The sequence below is a fragment of the Salmo salar genome, chromosome 09 (assembly GCF_965601325.2).
Source record: "Salmo salar chromosome 09, fSalSal1, whole genome shotgun sequence".
In the NCBI taxonomy this organism is placed as follows: Eukaryota; Metazoa; Chordata; class Actinopteri; order Salmoniformes; family Salmonidae; genus Salmo; species Salmo salar.
Genome location: NC_138299.1, coordinates 57532850 through 57547500, shown reverse-complemented (window position 1 = coordinate 57547500; position 14651 = coordinate 57532850). Strand labels below are relative to the sequence as shown.

Genomic DNA, 14651 nt, shown 5'->3' with positions numbered 1-14651 from the left:
CGCCTCTCGTTCTCTCTCTCTCGCCTCTCGTTCTCTCTCTCTCTCGCCTCTCGTTCTCTCTCTCTCGCCTCTCGTTCTCTCTCTCTCTCGCCTCTCGTTCTCTCTCTCCCTCGCCTCTCGTTCTCTCTCTCCCACCTCGTTCTCTCTCTCCCACCTCGTTCTCCCTCACCTCTCGTTCTCTCTCACCTCTCTCGCCTCTCGTTCTCTCTCTCTCGCCTCTCGTTCTCTCTCTCTCGCCTCTCGTTCTCTCTCTCTCTCGCCTCTCGTTCTCTCTCTCTCTCGCCTCTCGTTCTCTCTCGCCTCTCGTTCTCTCTCGCCTCTCGTTCTCTCTCGCCTCTCGTTCGCTCTCTCTCGCCTCTCGTTCTCTCTCTCTCTCTCGCCTCGTTCTCTCTCTCTCTCTCGCCTCTCGTTCTCTCTCTCTCTCGCCTCTCGTTCTCTCTCTCTCTCGCCTCTCGTTCTCTCTCTCTCTCGCCTCTCGTTCTCTCTCTCTCTCTCGCCTCTCGTTCTCTCTCTCTCGCCTCTCGTTCTCTCTCTCTCTCGCCTCTCGTTCTCTCTCTCTCGCCTCTCGTTCTCTCTCTCTCTCGCCTCTCGTTCTCTCTCTCCCTCGCCTCTCGTTCTCTCTCTCCCACCTCGTTCTCTCTCTCCCACCTCGTTCTCCCTCACCTCTCGTTCTCTCTCACCTCTCTCGCCTCTCGTTCTCTCTCTCTCGCCTCTCGTTCTCTCTCTCTCGCCTCTCGTTCTCTCTCTCTCTCGCCTCTCGTTCTCTCTCTCTCTCGCCTCTCGTTCTCTCTCGCCTCTCGTTCTCTCTCGCCTCTCGTTCTCTCTCGCCTCTCGTTCGCTCTCTCTCGCCTCTCGTTCTCTCTCTCTCTCTCGCCTCGTTCTCTCTCTCTCTCTCGCCTCTCGTTCTCTCTCTCTCACCTCTCGTTCTCTCTCTCCCACCTCGTTCTCCCTCACCTCTCGTTCTCTCTCACCTCTCTCGCCTCTCGTTCTCTCTCTCTCGCCTCTCGTTCTCTCTCTCTCGCCTCTCGTTCTCTCTCTCTCTCGCCTCTCGTTCTCTCTCTCTCTCGCCTCTCGTTCTCTCTCGCCTCTCGTTCTCTCTCTCTCGCCTCTCGTTCTCTCTCTCTCTCTCGCCTCGTTCTCTCTCTCTCTCTCACCTCTCGTTCTCTCTCTCTCACCTCTCGTTCTCTCTCTCACCTCGTTCTCTCACCTCTCGTTCTCTCTCTCTCTCTCTCACCTCTCGTTCTCTCTCTCTCTCTCTCTCACCTCTCGTTCTCTCTCTCTCTCACCTCTCGTTCTCTCTCAACTCTCGTTCTCTCTCTCGTTCTCTCTCTCTCTCTCACCTCTCGCTCTCTCACCTCTCGTTCTCTTTCTCTCTCTCACCTCTCTCCTCCATGGTCTTCCCTGTGGCTCAGTTGGTAGAGCATGGTGTGTGCAACGCAAGGGTTGTGGGTTCGATTCCCACGGGGGGCCAGTGCATTCACTACTGTAAGTCGCTCTGGATAAGAGCGTCTGCTAAATGACTAAAATGTAAAAATGTAAAATGTAAGTTGTGACTCTGTGGTGTAACAAACGCAGACAACATTTACAGCTCAACTTCCTTTGTGCCTTATCCTCTCTCCCTCCTCAACTCTAGGCTCGTCAGTTGATTCTGCAGCATGGTCTAACCCTGTCGGATCTGGACAGACACCCAGAGGTACTTCAGCTAGAAACAACTTCACCAGCTTTTGATGTGTTGCAATGCTGTTTTCAATGTTTCAGTTGCCTGTAGTTCTCGTCGGCAGTGTAGTTCTCGGGGGTCGTGTAGTTCTCGGGGGTCGTGTCGTTATCGGGGGTCGTGTAGTTCCCGTCGGCAGTGTTGTATCGGGGGTCGTGTAGTTCCCGTCGGCAGTGTTGTATCGGGGGGTCGTGTAGTTCCCGTCGGCAGTGTTGTATCGGGGGGTCGTGTAAAAACAGAATTCTGCCCTTTTCTCACACACACAAAGAACGATTAAATGCCTAAGAGATCTTGCTGCTTTTTATAAACACAGGTCTCAAATCCTTCTTGTAATTTCTGCTCGGCGGCAGACTAATTTTGTGCTTCAGTTCTAAACTCATAATTCAGGACCAGGCAGAGCTCTGACTGATATGGAGATGCTTTTCTCTCTACTTTTCTCGGTGTAGCCAGACTCTTTTTCTCAGGTAAAATGCGAGACTAACTTTAAGCAAAACATTAGGAAATGTAGCTGGATACATTCTTCCTATGATGAACATTAGAAAAATGATGGCCATGCATTGTTTTTGCAAAAAATACCTTGCTTTTATAAGTTCACTTACATGTGTCTACCAGCCATATAGCTTTGCACTTCTGTTGTCATCTGATGAAAAATGAAGCTGTTTTCAGCCTAATGTGTTGCACGTCCCTGATCACTCTATTGAAGCAAAAAAAAACACTCAATATAAAAACCAGGTGAAATGGTTTAAAACAGATATGCATTTTCAAAACTCAGACCTTCAAAATAAATATTTCTGAACTGTAACGTTGGCCCTGTGTATGGTGTTTGCCCTCTAACCCCTCCCAGCTGGACGTGGCCATCGACGGGGCGGACGAGGTAGATGCTGCTCTCACACTCATCAAGGGAGGAGGGTAAGACGCTTCTGTCTTATTCACCAGACTACAGTCGGGTTCTAGGCTAGCCTGTTACTATCCATGCTGTCAAGCTCCCTGACTACAGTCAGGTTCTAGGCTAGCCTGTTACTATCCATGCTGCCAGGTTCCCAGACTACAGTCAGGTTCTAGGCTAGCCTGTCAGGTTCTAGGCTAGCCTGTTACTATCCATGCTGTCAGGCTCCCAGACTACAGTCAGGTTCTAGGCTAGCCTGTTACTATCCATGCTGTCAGGCTCCCTGACTACAGTCAGGTTCTAGGCTAGCCTGTTACTATCCATGCTGTCAGGCTCCCTGACTACAGTCGGGTTCTAGGCTAGTCTGTTACTATCCATGCTGCCAGGCTCCCTGACTACAGTCAGGTTCTAGGCTAGCCTGTTACTATCATGCTGTCAGGCTCCCTGAATACAGTCAGGTTCTAGGCTAGCCTGTTACTATCATGCTGTCAGGCTCCCTGAATACAGTCAGGTTCTAGGCTAGCCTGTTACTATCCATGCTGCCAGGCTACATGCTATCCATGCTACAAGCATACCCATAACATGATGCAGCCATCACTATGGTTGAAAATATGGAGAGTGGTACTCAGTATTGTATTGGATTTGCCCCAAACACACCACTTTTTGAATTCAGGACAAAAAGTGAATTGCTTTGCCATATTTTTTCCAGTGTTACTTCAGTGCCTTGATGCAAACAGGAAGCATGTTTTGAATTATTTTTATTCTGCACAGGCTTCCTTTTCTCTGTCATTTAGGTTAGTATTGTGGAGTAACTACAATGTTGTTGATCCATCCTCAGTTTTCTCCTATTGGCCTCATGGTGAAACCCCTGAGTGGTTTCCTTCCTCTCCGGCATCTGAGTTAGGAAGGACGCCTGTATCTTTGTAGTGACTGGGTGTACTGATGCACCATCCAAACTGTAATTAATAGCCTCACCACGCTCAAAGGGATATTGTCTACTTGTTATTTATTTTACCCATCTACCAATAGATGCCCTTTGTGAGGCATTGAAAATCATCCCTGGTCTTTGTGGTTGAATCTGTGTTTTGAAATTCGCTGATCGACTGAGGGACCTGTGTGTGTGTGTGGTACAGAGATGGAGTCATTATTGCGCAGTGAGTCTATGCAACCTGTGACTTGTTTAGCGCTTTTTTACTCCTGAACTTATTTAGTAACAAAGAGGTTGAATATTTATTGAGTCAATACACTTTTAGCTTTTCATTTTGAATCATTTTAATAAAACATTATTCCACTTGTCATTTATGGGGTATTGTATGTAGGCTAGTGACCCTAAACATCTCAACTGAATCCATTTTAAGTTCGGCAGTAACACAAGTGATGTGAAGGCTCTGCTATCCATGCTGTCAGGCTCCCTGACTACACATCTTCTCTCTCTGTGTCTCTCTCTTCTCTCTCTCACTCACTCACATATAATAGAGGCTGTCTGACTCAGGAGAAGATCGTAGCAGGCTGTGCCAAACACTTCATCGTCATCGCTGACTTCAGGTGGGTCTGTGTTCAAATGAAGTTGAAATTGTCACATAAAACGTGTAGACTAACAGTGAAATGTTTACTTACGGGTCTGTTATGTATGGTACGACATGCTGTACGGCATACTGTACGTTGTTATGGTTTACGACAGTGTGCTGCTTTATGGATGAATGGGTTGTCAGGATGAGTGGCACATGTCATTAAACGACAGAGTGATGTACAATGTGAAACCGTGCAGACGTGCGTTCTTCTACAGCTAGGCTAGATATAACATTGGCGACGAAGATGGCTGAATTCAGTTTACCACCGCCGGCACCATTCCTCGCCGTGCCTGGCGAACCTCCAGTCCCGTGGAATAACTGGCTTGATAGCTTTAACACTTATATCGAAGCTATGGACTTTTCTACAATCTCCGACAAGCGGAGGACAGCACTGCTCCGTCACTGCCTCGGTACAGAGGGACAAAGGATTTTCAGAGCGCTTGGATCAGCTCCTACATTCACTGCTGCAGTCAGCCTCCTACGGAACCATTTCACCGGGAAAGAGCGAGTGCTCCTCCGACGCTACCGGCTACGGAAGAGACACCAACGGCCGGGTGAGTCCATTCAAAGCTACGTGGCTAATCTGAGGGATTTGGCTAGCTCTTGTAACTATGGGACACTTCAGGACGAGATCATCAGGGATCAGTTGATAGAGGGGACGTTATGTGAAAAGACAAGGGAGAAACTGCTTTTGGAATCGGATAATTTACAACTAGATGGAGCTATTAAAATAGCACTCCAGGTTGAAGCGGCGTTGGAATGCTCTACTATGCTAACAGACAGATCTGCAGCATACACTCGGCCCCCAGCCATTCTCACACAGCAGCTTCAGCCCGAGCAGGCGCACTACAACGATCACGCGCTGTGCATGGCCTCCCACGTTGATAGCTGCATGGACACAGACACCGGCATGCCCGTGCAGCAGGCACACAGACAAACGAACAGAAGTAGCTGTGGCAACTGCGGGGCTAGCTCTCACAATTCAAGGGCTTCAAACTGCCCAGCCCGTGGGAAAATATGCAAGAACTGTTCAAAATACAATCACTTTGCAAAAGTGTGTCGTTCTGCCCCAGCTACTAGCTCCACCCAGCACAGGCCCTTAGTTTCATCTCACTCTCAACATGAACGCACGGAAATCCGAACTGTCTCCACCAACCATGTGTCATTCAGGACATGCACTGTGCAGCTGGGTGAGGTGGGTTTGCCTTTGCTGCTGGATACTGGCGCTGCGGTGTCGTTGCTCAACCTTGCCACTTACTACAAGTTTTTCAGTCACCTACCACTCCAACAGCCCTCCACTGCCCTGTGTGGGTACGGTAGATCCAAGATAGACATTGTAGGCACCCTCCAGGTCCCAGTACACTACGGCACCAAGCATCTGCCATCATTCACATTTCATGTTGCAAAGCGGGGTGCCAACCTCTTGGGCCTCGACCTCTTCACAGGCTTGGGATTCACGCTGAGAGATGACAGTGGGTCAGCTATCCACCAGGTTACCTGCACATGGCAACAGAACTGGCCAACTCTTTTTGATGGACTGGGCTGCCTCACAGCCTTTACTCACAGGCCCCTAGTGAATCCGGAAGTGACCCCAGTCATGCAGCCCCTGCGGCGCATTCCCTTTGCACTGCGTGATGATGTCACAAAAGATCTCCAGGCACAGTTGGATGCAGGCATCATTGAGCCAGTCAACGCTGCCCCCTGGATTTCAAACTTAGTCATTGCAACCAAAAAGTCAGGTGGAATCCGGACCTGCGTGGATCTTCGTGCTGTGAACAAGGCCGTTGTCCCGGATAAGTACCCGTTGCCTACAGCTGAGGAGCTGACCGCACAATTCCATGGCTCCAAGATCTTCACGAAGCTTGACCTTCGTCAGGGTTATCTTCAGGTACCCCTCCATGCAGCTAGCAGAGATCTCACTACCTTTGTCACACATGCTGGCGTGTTCAGATATACACGCATGCCTTTTGGACTTAACTCCGCCCCCAGCTGCTTCCAGAAGGTGATGAGCACCATCCTCGCTGGAATACCTGGGGTGGCGGTCTATCTGGATGACATCGTGGTCCACGGTCCTGACCTCCACATCCATGATTATCGACTCCACAGAGTATTCAGCGCTCTACTGCAGAACAACCTGACCCTTAACGGTGGAAAGTGCACCTTTGCAGCTCCAGCCGTCGAGTTTGTGGGGTTCCGCCTGTCGGCCAAAGGCATTGCCCCACTCATGTCGAACATTGAAGCCGTCCACAGGATCACCACAGCCCCAGTCTTGGCTCACTTTGACCCCGTCTGCCCCACCATTGTCACGTGACGCCTCAGCTGGAGCACTAGGAGCTGTCCTCTCACAGCTGCAGAATGGCATTGAGAGGCCCGTCGCCTTCGCCTCAAGGGCCCTGAGCCCCACAGAACAACGGTACTCTGTGGGCGAACGAGAAGCACTGGCCTGTGTCTGGGCATGCGAAAGGTGGCACCTCTACCTCTATGGCCGTCTGTTCACGCTCCGAACCGACCACCAGTCCCTCACAACGCTACTGTCGGCATCAGGAACTGGCCACAAGCCACTTCGGCTGCACAGATGGGCCGACCGCCTCAGACAGTACGACTATCAGCTGAAGTTCACTCCAGGGAGGGATAACGTGGTGGCAGACCTCCTCTCACGCTCCTTTGACGCTCCTACTCCGACCGTCTTGCCAGACGACAACGAAACAGAGCTCGTACAAATGCTTTACGCTCCTCTTCAGTCAGTTGTCTCACTGGAGGAGCTGAAGCAAGCATCGGAACAGGATCCCACACTGTCTACCCTGCGCACCTACATACGCACTGGATGGCCAGCACACGTGCCGGAAGAGCTGGCGACTTTTGCCAGGGTGAAGCACGAACTGTCTTGCTGGGAAGAAGTCTGTGTCTCTCGAGGGTTTTGCACTGTGGTCCCAAGTGGTCTGCGTGCGCGTGTTCTATCCATGGCGCACGAGGGGCACTTGGGCATAGTGAAGGTCAAACAGCGATGTCGAGACCTTGTGTGGTGGCCAGGCATCGACCACGACATTGAAGCCCTGGTCAGGGATTGTGCTGCATGCCTCCTCAGTGGGAAAACAGGACAGTCCGCCCCACCCCCCCTGCAGCCTCTCGCATGGCCGTCCCGCCCCTGGGAGCACATCCAACTGGACATCTGTGGCGAGATCCATGGTCACGCAGTCCCTCGCCATCAGCGCTTCCTGGTGGTGGTGTATGACCTCCACTCTAAGTGGCCAGAAGTGGTTCCTGTCGGAACTGTCACAGCACAGGCCATCGTGGACATCCTAGACAGCCTGTTCACAAGGTGGGGCCTGCCCCTCACCCTTACCACGGACAATGGGCCCCAGCTAATCTCTGCCGAGTTCTCCTCATATCTCAGCAACAAGGGAATCAAACACATCCGCACGGCCTACTACAACCCACAAGCTAACGGAGGGGTGGAACGCTTCAACCAAACGCTGAAGAACGGCATCAGAGCGCACCTGGTCCAGGGGTGCACGTTCCAAACTGCTTTGAATCAAACGCTAATGCACTACAGAGCAAGCAAACACACAACAACACAGGCCTCCCCGGCATCCCTCATGCTAGGTCGTGAGATGGAACTGCCACTGGACAGACTCAGAACACAGAGAGTTGCAGAACCGGCGACTAGGTGCACCCAAGAACAGCAGGCAGTGACCAGGCACCAAAGAGCAATGAAACAGCGTTTTGACAAGGCACACAGGGTGAAGAAGTCGATCATCCAAGTGTCTGACTGGGTCCGAGCCCGACGGCCTCAGCGGTGCAACAAAATGGCCTCATTCTGGTCGGAACCCCTGCAGGTCAGTCGACAACTGGGGCCCGCCACATTCATGTTGAGCAATGGATCACGCTGACACGCCAGCCGCCTCAGGAAAGTCCCTGCTCCTCAAGGAATACGAATGCACACAGAACAGACATGCAGGCCAGAGACGCCACCGGATGGACCTCCCCCACCACTACCACCCGAGCCCCAGCCTCTACGGGCTCCCCAAGGGCCAGAGCCACAAGCGGTGGCGGTTGAAGAAAGGCCTATGCGGGCACGAACTCGCCCTGCTCATCTGGGGGACTACTTAACCTCTTTTCATTCTTAGGCTCCGGTAGGTGTCTTAGTCAACCTCCAGGTTAATGGACTGAACTGGTTAGTTTGGAGAGTCCTTCTGTTTAAAGGTTGTTTTATTTCTTACAGGTATCACTCTAGGTTCTTGCCCTATGGACATTTTATATATGGTACCAGTCCCTGGTTTTGGAAAGGGGGGGGAAATGTTATGTATGGTACGACGTGCTGTACGGCATACTGTACGTTGTTATGGTTTACGACAGTGTGCTGCTTTATGGATGAATGGGTTGTCAGGATGAGTGGCACATGTCATTAAACGACAGAGTGATGTACAATGTGAAACCGTGCAGACGTGCGTTCTTCTACAGCTAGGCTAGATATAACAGGGTCCTCTTCCAATAATGCAGAGAGAAATAAACAATAGAAACAGTGACGCAAGGAATAAATAGTGAATAACAAAAAACAATAGTCTAAAAATGACATGGCTATATACAGGAAGTACCAGGTAAGAACGTGGCTATATACAGGGAGTACCAGGTAATGACGTGGCTATACACAGGGGGTACCAGGTAATGACGTGGCTATACACAGGGGGTACCAGGTAATGACGTGGCTATACACAGGGGGTACCAGGTAATGACGTGGCTATACACAGGGGGTACCAGGTAATGACGTGGCTATACACAGGGGGTACCAGGTAATGACGTGGCTATACACAGGGGGTACCAGGTAATGACGTGGCTATACACAGGGGGTACCAGGTAATGACGTGGCTATACACAGGGGGTACCAGGTAATGACGTGGCTATACACAGGGGGTACCAGGTAATGACGTGGCTATACACAGGGGGTACCAGGTAATGACGTGGCTATACACAGGGGGTACCAGGTAATGACGTGGCTATACACAGGGGGTACCAGGTAATGACGTGGCTATACACAGGGGGTACCAGGTAATGACGTGGCTATACACAGGGGGTACCAGGTAATGACGTGGCTATACACAGGGGGTACCAGGTAATGACGTGGCTATACACAGGGGGTACCAGGTAATGACGTGGCTATACACAGGGGGTACCAGGTAATGACGTGGCTATACACAGGGGGTACCAGGTAATGACGTGGCTATACACAGGGGGTACCAGGTAATGACGTGGCTATACACAGGGGGGGGTACCAGGTAATGACGTGGCTATATACAGGGAGTACCAGGTAATGACGTTATAAGGATTAGGCACAATAGTGGAATTTGCAGTGTGCCTTCAAAATAGAAATACCTCTTTGAAAGTGACTCAGAAGGTTACAGTTGGTGGAATCGTGCCATATTTAGACTAGATGATTTTAAACAAGGTTGGAATGTGAAGCAATGAAAAGAGGTATCAGTCGACAGTGACACCCACAGAACACAACTGGGAAGAGTTTACGCAAATATTAGCGTTGTAGCTCTTATGACTGTGAAATCACCTCCCCAGTCAGCCTAATGTGTGTATTGACATTAATATTACTGTACAGCTTTACCTAAGGAGTGGGGATCAATGAAATGGGGTTTCAGTCTACTCAATACCCAATATATTTTTACCCAACGTCCTCCAGAGTTATCAGACTCCAAAACATCCACACAGTATTGTTTTTCCTTTGTAGTCTACCATCATCTACAATATACATAGTAGGTTGACTGGTACAATACATGTGGCTCAATTCAGTGGTTTCAGAGTCCCACAATAAGAGCTACGATGCTAATGATCTCTGGGAGTCACAGAGTAGACTGATACCCCATGTCATTGATCCACCATCCATAGGTAAGGCTGTACAGGGAAATAATCCATAGGTAAGGCTGTACAGGGAAATAATCCATAGGTAAGGCTGTACAGGGAAATAATCCATAGGTAAGGCTATACAGGGAAATAATCCATAGGTAAGGCTGTACAGGGAAATAATCCATAGGTAAGGCTGTACAGGGAAATAAGTATGTCCCCCAATGCAATTCTAAAGTCTAATGCATCCAGTGTGATTTCAGGAGATTTTTGTCAAATTAACAAATGATTGTATTTTTTATTTTTATATAACATTCCAACCTTGTTTAGCATGATCTATTCAATTATGGCAAAATACTACTATTTGTATTAATTTGCATCACTTTCAATGACATACCTCTATTTTGAAGGCTAACCGCCAAGTCCACTATTGCGGATAATCCTTATCGTGTCTAGCTTCACATAGATGGTTCTGACCTCCATTAATCAAATAAGACCTGTCTTATAAATTAGGCTTACACCTAGCTAGCTAACTATAGCTACTGAAACAGATGTAGTTTTGCTGTGTTTTTGGGGAAGAACATTGTTTGCATCCATTAACTAGCTAGATTTTTTTTAGTTTTTATGACCAGCACTGTAGGTGCACGAGACAACTTTACCAGCATCATAGCACACGTATTGCGGAATGGTTGCGATTATGAAATACGAGTGATTGTGTAATCAATGTGTAATAACTACGTTAGAAATGTATGAACGTGTTAAATTGTGACGCACAGTCATATTCAGGTCCTGATTGGTCAACAAGCTCATTTGACACATGTCAAATAACATTTTGACGCATCTTTTTTTGACACGCAAATGGGCAAAATAGTGTTCCATAGTCTCCTGGAATTACGGATTTCTTTTAACATTGTTGATTTATTGATTTGTTAACTTTGGCTAAGTATCATACAGGTTTTAAATACAAATAAACATACACTTGCCTAAAGGTTAAAGTTCACCAGCCCCTGACCCCCCCCCCCCCCCCCCCCCCCCTATAGGAAGGACTCCGCGACCCTGGGCCAGCAGTGGAAGAAGGGTGTTCCTATTGAGGTGATCCCTATGGCCTACGTCCCCGTCTCCAGGACTATAGCCAAGCGCTTCGGTGGGGAGGCGGTACTCCGTATGGCCGTCAGTAAAGCTGTGAGTCACCATCTTCCTGCTTTCTGCTCCATTTCATTTAATCACTTCTCTAAAGATGGAGTGGCATGCTTTGTTCAAAAAACAACGTCATTGTTCCTTCTGGCCACGACAGAAACATTTTCAATAGCGATCGAAACTGAATGCAATTCATTATGGTCTGTTGTAGTTACTGCATGAATTGGTTACATTTCTGAAGTTGACATTTTATATTCACTATAATACACAACAAATTACCTACGTGAACCGTTGGACTAACGGAGGTTGAGATGGTTACACTCTATGTAAGTGAGAGGCAGAGGGTTTTGATTGGTCTTCCTGTCCACTAGCGGCTGTTCTGATTCATCTCCCTCTGAGATGTAGTGTTGTGGTAGAGCATGGTGCTTACAACCCCAGGGTTGTGGGTTCGATTCCCACGGGGGACCAGCACGTAGAAATACAAAAACTTATCCACTCACAACCTTAAGTTTCTCTGGATAAGAGCGTCTGATAAATGACCGACATGTCAATGTAACTAATGTGATTTGCCCCCCCCCCCCATCTCAGGGTCCAGTGGTAACAGACAACAGTAACTTCATTCTGGACTGGAAGTTTGAACACGCTCACAACTGGAAGGAGGTCAATACCGCTATTAAGATGATACCAGGTACACACAGCTCTGTTTCTGTCATCATCAAATGTATTTATAAAGCCCTTCTTATATCAGCTGATATCTCAAAGTGCTGTACAGAAACCCAGCCTAAAACCCCAAACAGCAAGCAATGCAGGTGTAGAAGCACGGTGGCTAGGAAAAACTCCCTAGAAAGGCCAAAACCTAGGAAGAAACCTAGAGAGGAACCAGGCTATGAGGGGTCTCTTCTGGCTGTGCCGGGTGGAGATTATAACAGAACATGGCCAAGATGTTCAAATGTTCATTGGTGACCAGCATGGTCAAATAATAATAATCGTAGTAGTTGTCGAGGGTGCAACAAGTCAGTAACACAAGAGCAAGTGTCAGTTGGCTTTTTCATAACAGACAGCGTGGCTAGTGATCTTCCTGTTTCTTCAGTGAAACTGGAACAGAGAGAACCATATTTCTCTCTTCCTCCCTCTTCCTCTCTCTAGGTGTGGTAGAGACAGGTCTGTTTGTGGGGATGGCTGAGAGGGTGTACTTTGGGATGGAGGATGGTAGTGTTCGTGTGAGAGACCCTCCAGTCAACTGACCTGACTGGGACCTGACACCTTCCACCAACCTTCCTGTCTGGGACCACCATCTAAACGGCAGTGCCTTATATTGTATTCTGGGACCACCATCTCATCCACAGTGCCTTATATTGTATTCTGGGACCACCATCTAAACCACAGTGCCTCTATATATTAAGTCCCAAATGGCACCCTATCCTTTTACAAAGTGCACTACTTTTGACCAGAGCCCTATGGGTTTAGGGTCCTATGTAGCGGATAGGGTGCCATTGGGGAAACAGCCAATATTCTATCACCTATGGACTCTGCCTGATCTGACAGACTGAATGGTGTATAACTGCAGGTTGACCTCACAACCTCAACATCGACCATGACAGGTACAGGCTCTACCTTTTTATATGTTTATAAGTTGAAAAATTTAGGTGGACATAAATACATTTAGGAGCACGATGAAAAATGAGGTAATACATTCTTGCCTACTCTAAATAAATTCCAGGTGGCAAAGCAAAATATTGTGGTGCCTCTGTATGGACGCCGTTTGGGGTTTTACATGTGAAATAACACTATCATAGTGTTTGTGCTGAATGTTCACCTATTAGCCGAGCTCCTCCACTACCATCAGTAGCCATGTATTAAACACACCAGCCTCTAACGATGCGTTTACAGTACCACGTTGTAATAAGGCATTATTTATTCCACCGAATGGGGAAACGTCCGTGTGAGCATTTTGACGTAAACTCGGGATAAAAAAAAAAAGGCAAATATTGTTGATGTTATCAACTTCTGGGCAAGCTAGCTTTAGCTTGGTAACGTTAGCTAGCTAGCGCCAGCATGGTAACGTTAGCTAGCTAGCGCCAATGCAACCAGCCTGAAACTGCACTCATTTTCAATATGCTTAGGAAACCTTGAGAGTAAGTATTATGTTGGAATGGGGATCAGTCTATTCAGTACCTAAGCACTTTTTTCCCCAACGCCATCCTCAGTTATCAAACTCCAACATCCACGTTGAAAAGGTTTGGCATGGGTCCTCAGATCCTCAAAAAGTGAAAGTGGACCATTGTTTTTCCTTTGGAATAGTGTTCAATACAAACCAAATGTTATATGTCACATGAGCCGAATACAACAGGTGTAGTAGACCTCGCAGTGAAATGCTGAATGCAACAGGTGTAGTAGACCTCGCAGTGAAATGCTGAATGCAACAGGTGTAGTAGACCTCGCAGTGAAATGCTGAATGCAACAGGTGTAGTAGACCTCGCAGTGAAATGCTGAATGCAACAGGTGTAGTAGACCTCGCAGTGAAATGCTGAATGCAACAGGTGTAGTAGACCTCGCAGTGAAATGCTGAATGCAACAGGTGTAGTAGACCTCGCAGTGAAATGCTGAATGCAACAGGTGTAGTAGACCTCGCAGTGAAATGCTGAATGCAACAGGTGTAGTAGACCTCGCAGTGAAATGCTGAATGCAACAGGTGTAGTAGACCTCGCAGTGAAATGCTTACTTTCAAGCCCTTAACCAACAATTCAGTATAAAAATACCGTAATAAATGTTTTCCAAAATAATAAGAAATGAAAGTAACAAATAATTCAAGAGCAGCAGTAAAATAACAATAGTGAGGCAATACAGGGGGTACCAGTTGAGGTAATATGTACATGTAGGTACAGTTATTAAAGTGACTATGCACAGATAATAACAGAGAGTAGCAGCAGCGTAGGGGGGCCAATCCAAATAGTCTGGGTAGCCATTTGATTAGATGTTCAGGAGTCTTATGGCTTGGGGGTAGAAGTTGTTTAGAAGTCTTTTGGACCTAGACTTGGTGCTCCTGTACCGCTTACCGTGCGGTAGCAGAGAGAACAATCTATGACCATTTTTAGAGCCTTCCTCTGACATCGCCTGGTAAAGAGGTTCTGGATGGCAGGAAGTTTGTCCTCAGTGATGTACTGGGCTGTACGCACTACCCTCTGTAGTGCTTGCGGTCAGAGGCTGAGCAGTTGCCATAGCAGGCAGTGATGCAACCGGTCAGGATGCTCTCGATGGTGTAGCTGTAGAACCTTTTGAGGATCTCAGGACCCATGCCACACTTTTTCAACCTCCTGAGTGGAATAGGCCTTGTTGTGCCCTCTTCACAACTGTCTTGGTGTGTTTGGACCATTCTAGTTGGGTGGTGATGTGGACACCAAGGAACTTGAAGCTCTCAACCTGCTCCACTACAGCCCCGTCGATGAGAATGGGGGCATCCTCCTTTTCCTGTAGTCCACAATCATCTACAATACAC

The 14651-nt window shown here is 48.3% G+C and overlaps 1 protein-coding gene across 1 annotated transcript in view; it reads left to right on the top strand.

Annotated features, from left to right (window-relative positions):
- Positions 1–12889, top strand: part of rpia (ribose 5-phosphate isomerase A (ribose 5-phosphate epimerase)) — a 34615-nt gene extending 21726 nt beyond the window's left edge. Inside the window, exons 4-9 of the mRNA XM_045723808.2 lie at positions 1634–1693; positions 2559–2623; positions 4077–4145; positions 11059–11200; positions 11744–11843; positions 12302–12889. Of these exons, the coding sequence (XP_045579764.1) occupies positions 1634–1693; positions 2559–2623; positions 4077–4145; positions 11059–11200; positions 11744–11843; positions 12302–12399 (534 nt within the window). The 3' untranslated portion in view covers positions 12400–12889. The remainder of the gene's footprint in view (positions 1–1633; positions 1694–2558; positions 2624–4076; positions 4146–11058; positions 11201–11743; positions 11844–12301) is intronic.
- Positions 12890–14651: the final 1762 nt, after the last annotated feature.